General features: G+C 39.0%; 1 protein-coding gene across 10 annotated transcripts in view; it reads left to right on the top strand.

Moving 5' to 3' along the window:
• The window catches only part of PKP4 (plakophilin 4), a 3,210,231-nt gene that overhangs the window by 2,901,695 nt on the left and 287,092 nt on the right, over positions 1 to 21,444 (top strand). For all 10 annotated transcript variants that reach the window (XM_044074755.1, XM_044074756.1, XM_044074758.1 and 7 more), the window contains one exon: positions 20,238 to 20,355. In XM_044074755.1, coding sequence (XP_043930690.1) covers positions 20,238 to 20,355 — 118 coding nt within the window. The remainder of the gene's footprint in view (positions 1 to 20,237; positions 20,356 to 21,444) is intronic.

The raw sequence follows: 21,444 nt of genomic DNA, 5'->3' as shown, positions 1-21,444 counted from the left end.
ATTGCAACACGGATTGGGTGATTTATCTAGCTAGCTTTTTATATTGGACAAACTTCCAGACCACTCCGACTACGAATGTCAGAGTATTTTTGTAATATCAGGCAAAAAAGAATAGCCAGTGCTTTATATAAACATGTCCTCGCATACAATACTTTATGTAAACATGTCCTCACACATAAAACTGCTGATTTTAAATTCACAGTTATTGATAGAATTGTAGAGGATAGAACTCACAAAACTGACTGGCATTCTATGTTGAATAACAAAGAAAAGAAATGGATTATTAAACTGGGTGCACTATTTTCCCCAGGACTTAATGAACAATTTTAAGCAACCAATGAGAAGCAACTAGTCTATATTTAATAAGGGACAGTATCAGTATTTAACTCTAACACTGAGGAAGGCTTTATGTAGCTGAAACCGGTCTGTTAGTTTCTTTTTTTGCAAATGCTTATGTATTGGTGCTGCATTTGGTTTACATCTTGAAGGATTAAACAGATTTCACCACTTTGTGCTGGCCTGGTTTTTTTAGGATTGACATAAAAAAAATCGCCCCAGACAGAAGCACAGATGAATGAGATGAGCCCCAGAACACCCTCAGGATCCACGACCAACCCCAGCAAAAAATGAGTATGTCTGGGGGTTTTGGAAAGTAGCTGGTAGCCTGGTGTGAACATTGAGTACTTATGACTGAGCTGGTAAAAATGATGTCTGGGGGGAATAACTATACAGTTCATATGGCAATGTTGGAGGTTTGGATAGACATGAGCATGTGAATTTGATGCAGAACCAAGCACATCCCTACCTCTCTTTCTAGTAGATGCTGTCAATGCAGCAAGCTCACCTACAACCCCCCTCCTGTCCACCTTTGTGTCAGTGCACATTTGGTGATAAATTTTCAATGCCTGGGGTCCTTGGTTTTGCACAGGCACTGGAACCAGAATCAGCAGTAGTATTGCAACCTCCTCCATGCGCTCCTTCACTGAGAGCTTTACCCAGAGACCTCTTTTGCCCTGTAACTGAGACTTTGAGAGCTTCTGAACACCAGAACAGAGTCTGATAGTCTCAACCAGAAGTATCCCAGGCAGAGGTCAAGCCTTTCTCTGTATCGTTCTGTTTGGACAACTTCACGTGAAGAGATATCCAAAGAGGCTGTACAAGGGGAAATGCATCATCTTCCCTTTGGAGCTCTGAACCAGATCCAAATACTAGATGGAGGATGATTTCTCTGCTTTGCTTCCTGTTGATCCTAAGTTTGAGGAAATCTTATTGCATGGACAGAGGATGACAAAACTCTCCATGTGCATGCGCGCACACACATGCCCATCTTCAGAGAACGTTCTGCTGAAGGAATTCCTGTCTTTCCCTTGCCTTTCTTGGTGAATTTACAATTTCCCATTCAGTGTTCAAGGTTATATTTGAATAGGATCAGGGATGTAATCTGCCTCATTTGGATGGGGAATGCCATACTCTTACTTATAAGCTGGGCAACATAGAATGACTTTCTTACTAGCACTATAATGTACTTTTTGTCACTGGAGCTTTAAACCATGACTTTGGAACTAGTCATGCGTCTGTGCTACATCTTTTTGCAGGATGTTACTGCTGTAGATGGACTTTATGGTCCCTCTCAGTTTACAGTCAGCTGCACACTTATTGAATCAGAGGTCCTTGGCATTAGTCCAACAAGTAGATGCCAAACTGCAGCAAACCCAGCATGGATACCAGAGGTACTCCACTAGTGACCAATCTCTTGGTGGAGGTAGTCTAATCAATTTTGACTTCTTGGTTCCCGTCTAAGAGCCAGATGGCAGTCCAGTGAGTTATGTAGAGACTTATACCTAATTTGTTGAGTTTGTCAACAATACCTGAGTGGAGGGATTGTATTAAGTGCCTTAGCCAGGTCAAGGTAGACTGTATGCATCATCTTCCAGGTTAAGTAGGTAAGACCTTCCTTTGACAAAGCCAAACTGGGATGGGTCCAGTGTCTGTAGGTTACCAATGTCCTTACTGATCATTTCCATTATAATTACAATATTCTATAGCTTTACGTATTAGATTTGTCACCTGATGGATATGAAGTTTCTGGGGTTGGTTGATTGATCACTCTTGTGAAAAGGAATGACCATTGTAGTCCTCCATTCAGTTGGTATTATAACATGTTTTTTAACACCTTTATTAAATTTTCACTTAAGGCATAGGCAAACATACATTAACAGAAAAGAAAGCAAATCATTTTAACATTTTTCCATTTAAATACAATATATATAACATAGTTTTTGTTTGCTATCATAAGTCCAACATTACAGAAAATTGTTGAATTCCTGCCTTCCCTTAAACCTCACTCCTCCTGAACGTTGTTATGCATGCATTGTTCCTACAATTTCCATTTACTTCTATGCAACTTGTTCTTTCCCTTTTCTAAAGATCACTCTTCTAGTTTTTATATCTTTTTATCATATTCAGTACCTCAAATACAGTTGGTGTAGACTTTGATTTCCATTTTCTAGTAATTGCATTTTTGGCAGCCAACAGAATTAAACTTTATAAGGCCTTACTGTGTCTAAGCAATTCTGACCCTGTATCCCATCTTAAAATAATCATTTCCTTACAGCCATTTGCTCACCCAGTATTTCTGATCGAGTACTCTGTAGGGAATTTTTATAATCTATTAACTGAATACACTCCCGAAACATATGTTCCCAGTTACTCTCTTCTCCATCACACCTCCAACAATTGCTGTCTACCTGAGGAAAAACATCTTTGAAGTCTTCTCGGGGTATAAACATACATATGCAAACATTTCCAAGCAAAGATCCTAAACTTTCTAGACTCGGTTGCATGTTTGGGAGCCATTGGCCATACATATGTCTTCCCATTGTTTTCTTGTAAATTGCTTTTCCCAGTGTCTCCTCCAAATCTTTGCCAACCTCCTCTGATTGATTCTTATAGTTATCATGCAATATTTTGTTTATTTTATACTAAGTTTTCTCTTTTAACAGCTTCTTCTGTTCTAGATTCAACTTAAAGCTCTGCTAGAGCAGGTCTCTCACTTAAAATCCCCCTATCCCTTTCTCTTTGCTTGTACTCTGAGACCAAGCCCTGGTATGGAAGGCAGTCTCTACCCTGCAGTCCAAATGTCTTTTTGGCCTCATCCCACTCTATTACCTTTCCTGCTTTAGTTATTTGCTTCCAATATTTCAGTTCTTTTGCCAGGTTTCTCCAGTAAATTCTAGCCCCTTCTTGCCTATTTTCTATACCCCTGCTTGCAGTCATCCCTACTGGCAAAATTTCATTTCTTCATTCTCATATTGGCTTAGTTCTTGGAGTGCTTTCTGCTACTTTATGAATATTATAATATGCATGCTGGTGGTGGTTCTCCTCAAGGATCTGCATCCAAAATCCCACACTCTCGCTCTCTTGAACTTTCTTCTTGTTTCATCATCATCCCTTTCCTCTTTGAATTATAACTTTGTGTTGTGTAGATGAGCCTTAACTGTGTAGCTCTAAAATATCCCTTTAAGTCAGGTAAACCTAAACCAACTTGTTCTATTGGAAGATTTAGCTTGTCTCACTTAACTCTTGCCCTAAGATAAATTCCTTCAATTCTTTATTAATGTCAGCAACTTCTCCTTGGGTTGATAAACGTATGCCTGACTCTCATACTAGACTAAAAGGATTAAAAACAGTTTCGCTGCTTGTATTTTACTATCATATAAAAAAATAAGAGTTTTCAGTCTCTCAATTTTTGTTTTATCTTTTTAGTCTCTTCCCACATATTCTTAGCTGCCATATCAGAAGCCTTTTAATCTATACTCCTAAATGCTTATTATAACCCCATAAATATGGGTATTGCAGAACCAATTTGTGTGTGGGTACACAGTTTATGGTTTTAGCCTTTGTTTCATTTTAATTGTATATCCTGAAAGAAACTGACACAGTCTCAAAATGTTCCACAACACTGGATTTATCAGGTACAAAATAGTATCATCTGCAACTAAAGCCAAAATTTCTTGATTAACATACCAACTGTATCCTTGTATTTCTTAGTCCATTATTTTCTTTGGCAGTCGCTCTAAATATAAAGCAAATAAAGGGGAAAGAGGATTCCTCTGTTAAAACACAGCTGATCAGCGAGGAGCCCTCCCACTTTAATTCTTGCCTCTGATTCCTCATATATCCTTCTAATTAGCCTCATTATTGTGTCAAGGGATGCAAATGCTTCCACTGCCGTACTCTGCCAAATGCTTTCTCTGCAAGACCTACCAACAACACAGGTATTTTCTTACATTCTGCTTCCCTCTGGGTTATCATTGCTTTATTAATGTTTTCAAGTGTTTGTTTCCCCTCCACAAAACCACACTGATCCATATCTATCAATTTTGGCAACACCTTTGCCATTCTTTTAGCTAGTATAGACATAAACACATTTGAATTGTGGTTTAAAATTGAAACAGGTCTACGTGAAGCTGGGTCTGAAGGGTCTTTGCCATTTTTAGGTAACACAGCCTCCATGGCTTTCTTCAAAGATGTTGATGCTTCCCCTACTTTTAAAATAGTGTTAAACAAAATCTTCCAGATATTTATCACTTTCTTCCCCTCCTAATTTCCAGACTTTCACAGGATTACCATCTCTTTCTAGAGACTTTCCTGAAGATTGACTATATATCACTGTTTTTATCTCATCACTTTCTGTCTTAACTGTTAGTTGTTGAGCCCCATCTACTTCTATCCTTGGTGTAATTAAGTCTTCCATAAATATTTCCATTTGTAATTTTTTTATTTCTGCATTTCTCTGCTTTATACAATTTTCCATAAAATTTCCAGAATATCTCTAAAACCTCTACAGGATCTCGAGTTATTTTTCTTAGAAGTTCTCTTAAGTTTGGCAACAACCCTTTCAACATTCTGCTGTCTTAAGTTGTGCTAAAAGTTTTTTGTGCTCTGGACTTATGATCAAAAAATAGTTGTTTAACTGCAGTCTTTCTAAATTCTCATATATTATTCAGATGCTGCCATATTTTCTCTCTAGCACTCTACATTTGTTCCTTCTCATGTTCTGAGATTGCCCTTAACCTTTGTCAGCCTCTCTACATAATTTCCATTGCTTCTTAACTATGTCTCTCTCTCTCTCTCTTTTATTTCAACCCTATTTTCAAACATTTTCAATTTATCCCAGTCACTAGCTATAACATCTGAAGATATTTGTTTTCCCTAATAACTTTCAAATAATTTCCACTACCCATTCCTTAAATTCTTCTCTTTTACCACAGGTAGGTGGGAAAGTGCCAGTGTCTTATTCTTACTTTATTACCCTACATTTTTATCTTAGTTTTTGTTGGTGCACTATCAGAAATAGTTATTGGATGTGTGTTGAAGCTTTCAATTAAATGCACATGTTCGTTTGAAATACAGTTTCTTTCTAGTCTAGCCCAGTTATTGTACCTTGGGGAATAATATGTAAATGTTGTCTGAGTTCCTACCACTGAATTCACATCTTCCATACCAAATATTTTCATAATTTCTTTCAGAAATCAGCCCTTTCTTGTTATATTCTCTCTCCTAGATTCCCCTGATGCATCATCACTATTCCAAATCAAATTCAAGTCCCCACCTGTAAATAACATTCCCTGCTGAAAGCTGATTTTTTCTCCCCAAAATTTCTTAAGCTCAGTAGTAGCAGTTTTCAGTGGAATATAAATACATGCTATTGCAATCCTTCCTCCTCCCCTGCCAGTAGCCCCTCACTACCACAAGCATCTACAATTTTTGTCTTTTTTTCCTCATCTGTAACTGTTGAAATCTCTCTAGCAAATTAGTATAATTACTCCCATTTTCTCTGTCCCTGATATTGTGCTGAATATCCCTTCTGGAATCCTCTCATTGTCAAATTCACATGCTAATTTTTTTCCAAATGTCTCCTGCAGCAGTAATATTTGTGTGCTACATTTCTTAGTATAATTCAATACTCTTTCCTTTTCATGTATACCTGTAAGGTCATTCATGTTCTAGGATAATATGGACAGCATAGCTGTCATGGTAAAAAGCTATTGTTCCCACCTGTTAAGCATGACAGTTTCTTCGAATGTGTATTTCAGCACTTTTGTTATATGCATGTACTAATGTTTGGCAGCCTGGTCTTTTGTACAGTTGTTTTTTTCTCATCTCCATTTGAACGTATGTCACAGTTGCAAGACTTTTTGCTTTAAGGAAAACCCTCAAACAAAAAAGTAAATACAAAACACCCCATCCCCTTTTTACTTGGAAGAAACGCACAAAACTGTGTACATCCTCAAAACATGAAGTTTAACCCTCTGGAAGGAAACAGCTGCCCCAAATTGATGGCTACACCTACATGCTTTATCTAACCTAAAGTATTTACTCATGCTAAAGTGCATGCAACAGCCTGTGCTCCCACTTACACTAATTGCTTTGCTCTTTTCTTATGTCTCTTCCCCTCCCAGATATAAAACAGCCTGTCAGCATTCAGAAAACATTAACCTTTAGCCCTAAGAAAAAGTGCATTTGCTATCTTTAAATAAAACTAAATTGTACAGTGTTCTATTAACTGCATTAAAGTATTAAGGCTTCTAGGGAGGTTACTTCTTATTCACGTCCCATAATTTCAGACTTGATTTTTTCACTGAACCGCTTGCCATTGTACCTTTAAATTTTGTTTTTCCCTCAGCAAAGAATACTCAGAAGTGTCAGTATTAATTGCTTGCATCTGCAGAGGATTTGTCTCCATGGAAATGTACTCTGCAAAAAGTCTTTGTGAGTTTTGGTCAGAAAAGAATGCACAGCTGCCCACAGCTACAGACACCTCAACTCCACTGAACATTTGCCAATGGAAAATAAACAAGCTAATATCTTTCAGTTGTAAGAAACTTAGGGTTTTCGTGGCTTTCATCATTGTGTGTTATTTTTAAAGCCTGTGTGCTTACAAACATACCCGTTTACGGCTTAAGCTAAAGGTAGTAATTTAGACATTCACCCTTGTAAAATAGAGAGAGAAATATCCTAATTCTACATGTAACATAATCAGTTCACTTTTATACCCAAACCTACCCCAGCGGCCCAAGGTCATAGCATAATGAGAACATTAAGCTTGCTTTGGTCCAGCATTTTTTTTCTCTTGTTATATTGTAAAACCTATATTTCTTACAACTAAAAAAGTACTTTACTTTAATATCTTTAACACGTACAACAGTCGCTGAAATTCCGCTGACTACACATTACAAAAAACTGTTATTGTATATAACATGCAGTTTATTTAATGAAATGTTTTATACAGATACTAATAAAAAACAATATTGTTTTACTTAGTTTTCCCCTTTTAGCATCCTTCTAAACATTAATGATATAAAATGAGGTATGTGCTTTACAGTTTGCCCACAAGTTTAAGAAAGTCATCAAAGTCCAGTATTTCAGTCACTTTTTCTTGCAAAGCCATATTTCACAAATGTGATCAGATGCTTTATAATCTTCAGTTTATTCACTAATTTCAGAATTGCTGGTCTTTCTGTTCATCTCCCAACATCAGACTATGGTTCAAGTCCAAGGTACTGCTGATTCTTTTAGTCAACTCCTGTTTTTTTTTTCTGTGTCTCAGGCATTTTCCTTTGTAACATTGGTAAAGGTTTCACTGGCAAAGTCTCTCTGTGAATCATACCATCAAAAGAATGAGAAGCAGAGTTCCCTTCTGCAAGCGGACTCTCTTTTTTGGATAAACTTTTTTTTATTTCTTCCATAGCCTGCCCTGTGTCAAAAAATTGTCACTGTTTTATTGGAGGATCAAAGACAACTGGATATAGCAGCTTGAATCCCATACCTGTCTCTCAACATTCCCTGAATCCTGTGATACATTTGTTTCTCTTCTGCTTGGCATACAGTGAATACTCATTTTTACAAACACTCTGCTGTCTCCAATTTTCAGTACTTTTCCATTCTGCCACAATTTTGTCAAGATCAACTCTGTTGGTATGATTGCATATATATATAGGTCTTGGCTGCTTTCTTGTGTCCATGTTTGGAGCATACACTCAGTTTAATTGCTTCTTTGTGCTTTCATACAATTAATACAGTCTATTCCTTTCTGCTTCTCTAGTACAGCAGAAGATACCAGGTTTTATCTGCGCACACTATTGTCTTACTCTATTTTTTAAGCAGTTCTTCTTGAGAAACCTCATATTCATCAAGCTTTTTCTTTGTCCGTGATGATGTGGGCTAGTGTCAGCTATGCCAGAGAGAGCAGGCTAGTACATGTTTAACACATGCCAGCATAACCAGCTGGAGCTTTATAGAAAATTCATTTGAATATCAAACTGATTTGTACAGATGCTTGTGTTAAAAATATAATTGTAAAGTTACTTGTGTTAAAAATGTATTGACAGTGGGTGTAGGCTAATGTGCAGTGTTTGGTTGATTTTAGTGTGTGCTTTAGAGAGTGTTGAGGATAGACATTACCGTTTGTAGGCTTAGGAAGTTTCAGAGGTATGTGAAGGTTTCTTAGTGCCTCAGCATAAGATGCTCTGTGTGTGGTGAGCAGTATGTGTAGAGGATGTAGTGTTTCTATTCTTGACAACCCTGTCTGTAAGCAAAGATTTTTGCCTCCAAGGAAGTTGTGTTTGTATGTCTCTCGCATGCTGTTAGTTTCTTTAAGGATTAGAAATGGTTGTATGAGAACATAACACAATTGCTGCATTGTCTCAGGATGCCGATATCTACCAAGCTGGCCAATGATACAGGTGGAAATTGCATATCCATGTTGTCTGGACCTGTATTAGTGTGGTCTACTATGGTTTAAGGGCTGGGTTTTACAGAGGTGTGGTTTCTAGGGTTAAGAGCAGACAGATGTTGGATAGTGCTAAGGTATGGTGGTAGTGCTGTTCGGCATGCAAACTAGCTGCTCGAAGCTTAACTCCATGCAATGCTTCACTGTGTTACAGGTTACAGACCTAATACATTTTTTTGCCTTTGTTTATAGGGGAAAGTCCAAGTGGGTTATATCCATTTTCAGCTGTGGTACGGAGAGAAGGGCTCCATTTGCTTACATTGCATTATACTATGTTCCAGTTAAACCAAGTAGTTACATTTATATTTACATTTATACACATATAGTAGTTATGTTTATACATTCTAAGATTTTGCACAGGTAGAAATTACTAAAGCAAAAGCCCAAATGCAGTTTAGTTGATTGTACAGGTAGCAGTTATGTATAAAAATTGTTTTGTCATTTCATTGAGAGGTTGAGAATATTTTGTTTAAGGAGAGTATTTGGAGAGTATCATACGTTGTGCACAAAGTCTTAACCTGATGATGAGCATGTGCAGGACCAGGACTGGTTAAGATGTTATTTTGTTGTATTGTTATTTTAATAGTGTTTTTTAAAAATCCTGGCCATTCAATTCTTTGTGGTTGTTGGTTAAAGTTTACTGTGTTCGTGGTTGTTCATTATTTTCGTTAAGAAGTTGTTTGCAGTGGTTTAAAACTATTGCGTTTGTCAGTGTTTTATCTGTGTGGGGGTACTATTTCATATTTTAACAACATATTGGGAGTACAGCGAGTCTCCTGCAACATTATTTGACTTGTTTATGAGAAGTAAGAATTTACTAGCACAGAGGTCCCTTGCAGGACAGTAGGGCAGTAATATGTTTTATAGTGCAGGACATTTTTCTGGATAAATGAGTTTGTGTGCTGTAGTTAGTTGTGAATATGTTAAGTAGTTGTGTAGTTCAAGCCAGTTTAGTTGGTTTAAGCTTTGACAGTAGTAGGTCTTACGAGTCAGATTGGTGGCAAATTTAGATATTTTATTGTAGCAGGAGGCAAGTTTCTTTGAGTATTGTTTGTTAGAATAGGAATGGCATATAAGAGAGTTGGCAATCAGAAGGTGGTGGCTAGAGTTTTTCTTGCAGTATCTGTAAGAAATCCATGGATCCTGTAAAGGGAGCCTAGTTTCTGATGAGTACATTTAAAGTTGTGCAGTGTATGCTGGTCATATTTGAGATGGTCATCTGTTATGATGCCTAGTTTCAATGGCAGTATTATTTTGCTAACTTTATGGTAAAAGATTGCTTTTGATTTTAACAATTTTATGAGGTAAAAAGCATTAAATTGTTTTCTTGGGGTTGTGTAGGTTTGATTCTTTGAGACAGGTTTCTACAGAGGAGAAAGATTGTTGGGTAATCTGTTGGAGCTTATCTATTCTTGAGGTGCAGATATTAATGTTGAGCCATCTGCATACTGAACTAAACTATCATGTGAGTGGAGATGGGGAGGTCATTAATTAATACGTTAAATAGGAGAGGACCCAGGATAGAGATCTGAGGGACACCTGTAGAAACTGCTTGAAAGGATGAGTAGGTTTGTTGCCATTTAAAGGCTTGTTGCCTTCCAGATAGGTAATTAGGTAACCATAACAAGAAGTATTATTAAAGTCCTTTGGAAGAGAGTTGAATAAGCAGTTGCTGCTGCAAGAAAGTATAAAATGCCTTTGACAAGTCCAAGAACATGGTGGACACAATCAAACCATGGTTTCTACATCAGTTTATTATACTGGTAAAATGTAGTAGAGCAGTAGTGGTGCTGTGCTAGGGCCTAATGCCATGTCATGTTTCTGAGAGCAGGTTATTTGAGGTTAGGATATTGCATTAGCTGCATATGGATGCATTTGTGTAATATTTTGGAGAGGGGAGTGAGAATCGCTGTTGGTCTGTAGTTATTAAACTCTGTAGATGTACCACCTTTGTGAGTGGTATGATGTAGGATTTTTTTCCACAGTGATGGGACGTCGTCTTCTGCTATGGACCTATTAATCAGTATGGACACAGGGAAGACTATGACTTCTGTGTCCATTTTTAAGTAGTCTGATGGTAGTTGGTTTACAGCTACGGAAGTAGTTTTTAGTTTAAGGAGCAACTTCATTATGTACGAGGTGGGTACTAGTCTAAAACTGAAGAGTTGTGGGTAGTTTTTGTGTACCCGTGGTGGTGGTGGTGCTGCAGTAGCGTTGTCACCTCACAGTAAGACGCTGTCCAGTTCGATTCTCAGCTAGAACGTCTTCTCCATGGAGACATGCGTGAATGGGCGTACCTTTGTTGAAGGTTGTGCGTCAGGGCTGGTAACTCGGCACGTAAAAATCAACTACCGATCATTAGCTGACCGGAGTTGCGCTGTGGCGACCCCTAACCGGGAAAAGCCGAAAGACACAACAACTGTTTGAACACCTGTGTAATGGTAAGAAGGTTTCTATGGAATTTGCAATGCAAAGTCCAAAGGCTACCCCACGTCCCCACAATGAGAAAATGTAAGCCAGAATGCAGGATTTTAGCTCTGTAAAAACACTGGCTCAGAACTGAAAGGGGTTACACAAGCATTTAGGGGAAGGGAGAGAGTGGACTGTCGAAAACAGCACAGTTGAAGAAAGTGCCAGTGGGCCTGCTGTGATCCAAAAATGGAGGTATTATAGTGAATAAAGTTCTTTCTTTTAGGTTGCTATAATATTGATAATTTACATAAAAATATAGCCCACAGACTGTTCAACCTGCAGATCTCACTGTTGCATACATATCTATTTGCTTGCAGAAGCACTTCTATAAAAAATAAATAAATAAAAACACACTAGAAAGAGATTTGAGTGCATTGAGTCAGTGGTGAGTGGGCCAAATACTAGCTCAGAGCTGAACGTGGTTTAATAACGGTTTTGGATAAGAAATAAGAAAGGAAGGGTGGAGACCCAGGGTGACTTGAAGGCATGCTGTTTAACTGAAGAAAGACGGGAGGATATAAATAATGGGAGTAGCAAGATTAGAAGAAATGAAGAAAATGTAAGAAAAAGATATAGTCCGAGTAAGAGCAGTATGAGTAAATGTCAGCGTCTGTTAGGAAGTAGAGAGTAAAAGCTGACCAGCAGGATGTCAGTGGAGGAGGGTTTAAAGACTATGTGGCTGTTGCTTACAAACTAGGACACTGAAGGACTTGTCTTCAGACTGGTCACTGTGCAGGCTAAAATACAAACACAGAAAAAGACTGGATGCCCCCTAACACTTAAAGCACAAGGGCAGAGATGGTACAAAGTTTGTCCTAAATAAATGGTGGGTGGATTGAGTGGACTCAAGACTGCCTTTTGGATAAGCCTGCTGTATGTATGTTTTAGGGAGGTTTCCAGTGAATCTGTTGGAAAAAAAGTAAAATTTTTCTGGCTAAGTGTTTGCTTCTCTAGAGTGTACTGACAACTGCCGCTGCACGGTGAACAGCTCTGCACAAATATGCCCAACTTATAACAAGAAGAAAGAAACTAAAAACTGACTTCTGTACTCTCTGGGCAATAATCAGCTACACTTTGATGCCTTCTGAATTGTTCCCAAACTCAGAGACCAGGCAAACATCTTCTGCCACAAGGTGGATGATTCTGGACTTCTTAATGTAAAGGCTCAGCAAAAAAGACTCTCTGGTGCAATTCAACAACAAATTAAGCCTCTTACTTACACTTTAAGTATGTGTTTCCCAGCTCAGATACACCAGGCCACCATCTGCGGCCACTTAAAGTATAAACACAATACAGATTGCTTGAGAGTGTAATGCTACCACAAAACAACTTTAACAATCCCTCTAGCCATATTAATCTTCATGGGTTCACCCAAATCATAACCACCCCCACAAGGGTCGACAAGACATCCAAACGTCAATCCATCTTATATTGGATACTTCTGTCTGACCCCACCTTCGCACACCATTCAGGCTGCCTGCCAGATAATCTGACTGATCACCAACCAACCTACCTTATTAGGAATAAATTCCACCATAGTAACCAACCCATCCTTAGAATAGTTCACAACAAAAAGAACTTCAAAGCCAAGGACATAAACAATGAACTAAAATACTGTAAGTGGACTCCCCTAAAACACCTACCACTAGACGAAGCGGTAGATTACTTTAGCTCAATTTTCCTCAAAATCCTAAACTGTCATGCACCAGCCCGTACCATCAGAGTCAAAACAAACTATGCTCCTTGGTTAACAAAAGACACTAAAACCATAATGACGGATAGAGACAGAGCCTGGTCTCAATATCATAAACTTAAAACCACTACCTCAAAACAAAACTACTTAACACTCCGCAACAAGGCCAAAAAACTAATAAAACTCGATAAAACCAAATATTACAAAACCTGCAAAAAAAAAAAAAACATGCACAACCCTCAAAAATTCTGGGCCTCAGTAAATAGATTACTGCACCCAGGTAAAGCCGCCACTCCCACACCCATAGAACCAACCGACAAAGAGGTCACCCCTACACAATTCAACAAATTCTTTGAAACAGTCCTAGCTCTGTCTAACACCCTAAGTAGCACCACTGGCTGTATACCTTCTCCCACCCCTACTAACCCCAGTACACAACCAAATCCCTCTAGCTTTTCCTTGTTTCCAGTGCCTACAAAAGTTATTACTTAGCTCCTCGAAAAACTAAAACCAACCACACTGTCAGCTGACAAACTTCCCGCATATTTCCTCCAACTTTCAGCAGAAACCATAGCCTACCCCGTGTCTATCCTCATAAATAGATTCATATCTGAATGCAAAGTACCTGACCTGTGAAAAATATCACCTATTATTCCACTCTACAAAGGCGGCAACTCCCTTGAGCTCACCAACTACCGGCCAATCGCAATTTTATCACCTTTCTCAAAAATACTAGGGAGATTCACAACTAATGCAATAAGTCCTGAAAAATAACCTCATATGTACATCTCAACATGGCATTCGACCCTCCCATAGTACCACAACAGCACTACTGTCATATACCAACATAGTCAACAACTATAGAAACAACGGACCTTTCGTATCCTTTGTCCTTAGACTTAAGCCTTTGACATGGTTAACCAGAGCATGCTACTCGAAACTCTGTCTATCCTTAACATAAACTCCTCCACCATATCATGGTTCAACAGCTGTTTATCAGGCCGTCAGCAAGCAGTTCTTTGGCAGGACCAACTGTCCTCCCTTCTACCTGTATCCATAGGAGTCTCTCAAGGTTCCATACTTGGTCCTTTACTATTCTCCATATTTACAAATCAGATAGCTGCATCCTCATCCTCTGCCTCTATAGTGCAATATGCAGATGACACTACTATCATATGCGCCACCCCAACCTTAAGCAAACTTCAAACAATAACACAGCATAACTTTACTCTTGCTGCGGCATGGTTTTCTAACATTAAACTTGTACTCAATCCCAAAAAAACAAAACTAATTCTCTTCAGCCCTGGTAGATCATCTCCTCTGAACAATGATTTCACCATTAACTCCAAGGATAATACCACAATCACCCCAACAACACACACTAAGCTACTAGGAGTAGTAATCAATAATCTTAAATTTGACATACACATAGCCCAAACAATCAGAAAAGTAAACAAAAAGCTTGGTCTCCTCTACAGGAACAAGCAATTCATGACCAATTATACCAAAGCCACTACTGCAAGAACTCACCTATTATCCACCCTCCTTTATGCCTCCCAGTGTTGACTAATCTTTGCCACAGTGAACAAAACAAAATGGAATCTTGCTATAACAAGATTGCCAAGTTTGCTACAGGTGCCTCTAATCTAATAGATCCCATCACTGTCTTTCCCTCAAACAGCTCAACTGGCTTGAGCTGCCCCAGCTACTACTTATTAATCAACTCTCTATAGCTCGCAAACTGTACTACCTCCCTGTCAAAACTCCAGCACTACAAGATCTAACACAGCCCTACACCACCACCCGAGCCTTAAGATCCACCAACCAAAATCTCATAAATGTCATAAACATAGAAGTGAAGCTGGTAAAACTCTTTGCCTGTACAATAGCCAAAATCTGGAACTCACTCCCAAATCGCACAACTTCTGCAAGCTCTGCTTCACAATTTAAAAAAATTTCTCAAAACTCACTATTCCAACAACTGGCTGTGCCCATGTGACTCCCCAGGCTAATCCACTACATTGTAGTGTTGCAAGGATTCTGCTAAAGAACACCTGTTAGTCTCTCTAACCTCATGAATATTCTTACCTAACGTATAACCTGTCCTATTGAGTTAAAAAAAAAATAAGTAATTTTTGCTGAAATTGATTTATATGTCTATGAAGAAATGTAAACTATATTCTTATATGTCTATTTGCATGTCTTAAGGGTATGCTTATGTATTTCATGATATGTATTTGTATACACATTCAATGCTAATGTATCAGTGTGTTAAAGTGGAGCTTTTCTCCCCGGGCCTCCGCTGAAAATGGACCTGCGTCTAGTCTGACTTTCCCGGTCATCAAATGTAAAATAAAATAAAAATAAACAATTACCTGGACAAGGCAGTTTCAAGTATTAAGGACCTTTAAAATTATTTAAAGTGCAAATTCAACAAAGCAAAACTAAAACAATAGCAAAAACGGTTAACTGAAGTGCGGTATAATAAAATAAATGCCTTATCTGCCAAGAATAGATTAACATTTTTTCAGGACCCTCTTAGAGTGTGGCAATGGTGCCAACCCAGATGGTAGCCCTGGGAAAATTGAGCAGGGGGCAATATGTAGTAAAGGAGGTTTATTCAGGAGCAGTAATAGTTTGCTCGGTGAGCACTCAGTATACCATGGATCTACGGAACACAATGAGTGAGAAGAGTACTTAGAGCTGATACGACAGGCAGTAGCAATGAAAGAGCTGGGAGGATCTTTGGAAATCATATTACTATAAGGGGTGGAGGCCAGAGACGTAGCTTTATAAAACGCAACAAAAGTGAGAGGGTTGTGAAAAAAAAAAATCAGAGTAATCAGGCTAGCTTGAGGGGGGAGATCCAGTCAAATAAAGCCAATATTGGAGCTATTTGAGAAACTTTAGCTTAATGTCAAAGGTTGGGGGGGGGGGCAAACACAAAGTACAGGGTATCAGAAAGGCTGTAGAATGCAACTTTAAGCAGATAAATAGTAAGCAGAATATAAGACCCTGGCAGCAAAACGGGAATGTGAACAACTGTAAAAGCACTGAAGCACCAATTTTGGAGCAAAATTTGGAGTGCCCTCACTTCTGTAATTCTGCCACAGTCCAAGGCACTAAACTATGCAGAAATTTACCAGTAGCACTGTTTATGGAAAAGAATGTATTAAATGACTAAATGAGGCTTACATGTGGCAGTAGTTCTCAGTTTTGCCACAGCTGTGAATGAATCTACAAGACTAAAGCATCGGACAGGATTCAAAATACAGTCAGCTAGCTTTTGCAAGTAGATCTGCTTATAGAGATAGAAATTAAGTATAATGTCTATACACAATCCTCCCACAACTGCAAATGAAGCTACAAGTCACAGATCAAACTAAAACATGCAGATTGCTTTTTTCCAATGTTTAGCTAAAAAGAGTTGAGAACTACAAAAAAGTATCACCAAACAAGTCACTCTAAGTGCAACTTAAAAATATTTAAGAAGTGAAATACATTTTTTTTCTCTTTCCTTTGTGTTGAAAGGCTTTTTACTCATAATTCAGGGCTTTCCATACCTCTCCAAGTCTTGCATAGATGACTCATCTAGCGGCAATTTGGGATTCCCTTGAGTACTTCTGGAAGACATTACAAACTGGATGTGGTCTCTAGGTCTCAGTCTTCCTTTGGAGCCATATTTGTTTGGGGAATCACTTCTTTAAGACCACCCAGGCAAATCTGGTAGGGATTCAGTCCTAGTGGTTGAGGTGGATAAACCATACCATAACTAATTTGAGCATTATTTTCTTAACAAAATGGTACATCTGCATGGTCATGGTTTGTCCTTAACATTTCCATCTGTCCATCTTCCCCTGGATAATCATAAGGGGGGAGGAGTCCTTGGCTGCTTTATGATTGTACTGTTTGTTTGGGGGGAGTTGTGCTTCATTTTTAATGTCTCCTACAGATCTGGGGCACGATAGTAACAGGCAGAGTATTACAGGTAAAGTGGAGGATATGAAGCCTGGGAAAGTTTTATTGGTGCCAAGCAGTCTGAAGGCCGGCATTTCAATCCTCATTGTTGAGAAGGATGTCTGCATTTAGCACAGAGGATTAAGGCTGTTAGTCATTAACAAGTTATTTCCTGTAGTTTATGGTTTGTTTCCCTCAGCCTCCATTTGCTTACTGTGCAACTCTTGAGTAAGTCACTTAAGACAGTGTTTCTAGCCTGAGTATGAAAGGGCATATTTCATTTGGTTTTTTAGCCATTTGAACCTATGTGAGTCGGCGTTGCGGTTTTGTGCTGTTGCCCTTTCGATGCAATGCACGTCGGACAACTGGCACATGACTTAATGAAGGTAAACCATATATATTAAAATCATGAGCATGCAGATCTGTCATTATAGTAACAACACTGTCAATAATGTATTTTTGCTAGACTAATTTGTTACACTGTTAACTGTGCCAGGAGTTCTGTAGTTTTGTGTAGATGTTCATTGCTTCACGGTTGTAGTAATACTACATGTGTCCTGCCCATGATGCCATACATCTAGCCAGTCTACCAAAACTTGGGAGCTCCTTCACACAGTGTGCATTCGCTCTTAGACTCGGAACATCTTGAAGTGATGCTCATGAGTTCCTGCTGGCTTAGGCGGACCTGGTTTCTCGTATTTCACTAGGTATTGCATGTATTAACTTGTTCACTTTGTATGCCATGGGTACATACTACTTCAACCTTTGGTACCAACTGAAAGTCACTCTGTGGATATACCTAGCTGCAATTACTTATGGAGCTTTCTTCCTTTTGTCAGCTATCTAGCTGATCCAGTCAGAAATATGACAAATAAAGGCTTATGTAGCATTTCTTGCTTAGAAATTTGAAGTTCTCTGGGTTCATAGGTGTCCTCTGTTTTGCATACCAGAGACAGCACAGAGAGTGTATTGGCTTTTGAAATGGTAGACATGTTTTTAAGCAAAATCTTTCTCCCCCATGGTCTTAGGTTGGTGTGCTACAGATAGAAGTGAATATTGCACTGAGCACTAGATCAGAGTAGTCCATGGTTCGGATGTTCTTCGTGTTTATTTGTTACAGTCATCACACTTGGGTTATCTGCCTGCAGGTAGCCCTCAGTCGGCCGAATACCAGAGTCTTAATATTTCTGCGTCGGTTGCTGTCACTCCAGGACTGACGTCAAGTCGTCAGGGGTATAAAAACAGGCAGCCGATGCCATTACATCAGTCTTTCTCTCCGAGGAGTCCAAAGCAGAAGCAGTTTGCACGAGTGCCAGTCGGCCGCTACTTGAGTGTTTGTTTCTGAACTGAATCATCCTGAAGTCTTCTAAAGCTAAGTAACCCATTGGGGATCTTTTTTTCTTGCTCTAACCGATGTCAGAAAAGTTAACAATTGTCTCGTCTGTGGAAAGCAAATACCACACTAAGATTTCCATGCTTACTCCTTCACCTGTTTAGGCCCAGACCATGACATACTTCGCTGTCAGTTTTGTGCTTTGTTCAACGCCCGAACTATTCATCGTCGGGCCCTTATTGTTGCTAAATACTTTCGCTTTCGATCTCTGTATTCTGAAATGGCCTCGGTAAGCCATCCTACTACCGATCTTCCGAAAAAATGTAAGGATAAAGACAGAGACAGACTGCACAGGTCCAAAACTGCTGACAACACTTTAAGCTAGTCGCCAGTTCGCCGGTACTCAGTGAGGCACTTTTGCAGCCCCTGATGCCCACTTCGATGGATTCGCAGGCCGCTTCCAAGACCCGTTCGGAGTCCGGTATGCCGTGAGACTCTTCTTTGACTATGGAACCTGCGGTTGTCTCTACTACCTTGGATGGGTCCGGAGATGCTGTGCAGACACCGGCTTCTGAGGAAGGTCTTCGCACTACTGATATTCGACACAAAGACGTCTTTCACGTCTTCAGTTCTGTCTAAAACTACCGAGTTTCTAAGGCCAAGATTAAGAGCTACGCCTAAAAAACGACGACCCAAATGCAAGCACCTTCTTCCTTGCCACAACATCAAATGCTTAAAATGGCAGAAGACCTGATTATGCTGATTAGGGGAAGCCAGCCTTCTCCTGCTAAGAGAAAAAGAGACCTGTCCCCAGCAGCTTTAACAGACCAAGAGTCCAACGACACTGAGGTTTATGAATATGTAGACATGCCTTTATCTGCTTATGAGGATTCAGATGCAGAGGAATCCATTCCCTCTGCTTCCCCTCCAGAGGAAATAAGAGATTTTTTTTGTCCTGGCAAGAGCAGCATACAGAGGAAGACTACTTTTCTGCAGCTTTGAGGCTGTTTGATATTAGGGCAGTGATGGCAGGTATTGCAGTGCCACAGTGTGGGTCATGTGCTGTCTGTGGTGAGCATGCATGGTTCAGTGTTCATAGGCTGTCTGCCCTTCTGGGCTGTTTTAAGACTAGCCAAATTTCCCAATCCAAAGATATGAATCCAACTCTGTACCATGTGTATGTACCTTAAATGCCATAATCATTATGCCAACCCCAAATTAGGTTGAAGTTGATTACCCTCTCCTTGTATATGTCTGTGGTATAATACATTTGCATCCCTGTGTGTGCAAAGTCTTGCCCGGGGGGAGATTGAGATTTGTATGTGCGCATGTTACTGCAACTGTTGTATGACTTCAATCAGTGTGCGCTTAGCCTTTGATTACCGTTACGTACTATTTGATGGCGACCCTGGTGCCTGGGCTACCTTTCTGCAGATCGCATAGTGTCTGTTCTGCCTGGTTTGTCTCCATTTGGATTAATGTGGTGTCTTGCCAGTTTGTGTACAGCTCATTCCAAGTACTTTAGTGCAAGCTATTCTGCAGCATTGTTGCACGGTTTTCGGTGATTGATGCCTGGACTTCTAAAGGCATTATTTCTGTGCTGTAGTTCTGTTCAGTACTTATTGTGTTTGAGTCCATAGCTCCATGCTAAATATTTTTAATGTTTTTTTTCAGGAAATGCATTAATTATTGTTGAGTTTTAGTAGACTGTAAAGCAGTTTAATAAGGAAAAATTACAGCAACAATTGTCAACAAATATTCTGCTGATAATTTATATTTATGTAAAGCCTACAAACAGCAGCACATTTGCCAGAAACACTTTGCCGTTTTTTTCTATTAAATAAATTATTTTTTTGTCATTGCCTAGTTTGCTGATTAATTTGATTACATTTAATCTCTGTCTTTTAAACTTTGAAGTTCAAACAATAGCCATGTTAAACTAAATTATTTTAATTATCAGTGACCGTTGCTAAATTGTCATACTTTAGGAATCTCAGTTCAGCAGGAGAAGAGGCACGTAAACAGATGCGGTCGTGTGAAGGGCTGGTTGATTCGTTGCTGTATGTTATCCAGACATGTGTGAACACATCTGAATTTGACAGCAAGGTTTGTGAACTTCAACATAAAATGCTGCTCTCTGTTACAAAATTAAGTTCTAGAATTAATTAAATGCTAATTAGCATCTTACTTACAACGTTTTGAAAATAACCTTTAGCAATTTCTTGTAATTATGTTTCACATTTTTCAGAATCATTCTTGCATATCTTGTACGGATTCTAGGTTAACTGTTACTTGGCTACGAGGCTCTAGCAGTGCAGATAAAGCTAATAATTTATAAACAAGCTTTTTCATACGTATCCAGTTGGATGTCTCCGGTCATAAAACAGATTGTTTTAAACAAGGGTATGTTTAATGCAGCTTTTGTTTAAAACAACAGTTGAGGGTTATCACTGCCTATCCAGTTATGTCTCTCTGCATTTGTCCTGACTTAACACCAAACTGTTGAGACATGGGGTACATATTGATGACAATGAGTGTGTATTTCTGTCAGCACATCATTTCAGTATCTATGGTAAACTTAATAGTTATTGTAATTTCAATAAGAAAGACAAGAGTAAGCATTTATTAAGTTTTAGGAATACATGTAAACTTTGGAAAATTAACTTTTATTTATTTTACTGTGTTGTATATGAAGTGGTCTCATTTTATGATCCTGTAGTAGAAACCTAAAGGAGAAAGGATTACAGTTTGCTGCAGGAGGTAAGGAAAGGCAGGGTATTAAAAGTTTGTAGAAGGAGGAAACCATTGAGATCACAGGAAGTAGTATCAGATAGTACCATTCAGGTATGCTATGAATAAAGAGGGCATGTTAATAGCTGTATAGAGGCAACTGTACCCACCAGGAAGAAGTACGGAACTAACTCAAAAAAACAAGCCATCCTGGTGTAATCACAAAATCAGTCGAATGTATAACAGGAGGAAGAAAATCATGGCAAAAATTAGGAGGTGCAGCACCCAGCAGGATAAAACCAATCTAATTAACCTAAACAAACAACTCAAAGGACAAATAAAGTCTACCAAAGCCAAATTTGAGGTAAGTTTGGCCTTCCAGGCCAAGGAGAAGCAGAAAGCATTCTTTAGTTATGTCCCAACCTCAAAGGCAATACGCAATTGTGTGCAGAGCTGATTGTAAAT

The sequence above is a fragment of the Protopterus annectens genome, chromosome 6.part0 (assembly GCF_019279795.1).
Source record: "Protopterus annectens isolate FY-2018-M chromosome 6.part0, PAN1.0, whole genome shotgun sequence".
NCBI lineage: Eukaryota > Metazoa > Chordata > Ceratodontiformes > Protopteridae > Protopterus > Protopterus annectens.
The sequence above is the reverse complement of the archived record's forward strand: the minus strand, read 5'-3'. Positions and strand labels throughout refer to the sequence as shown.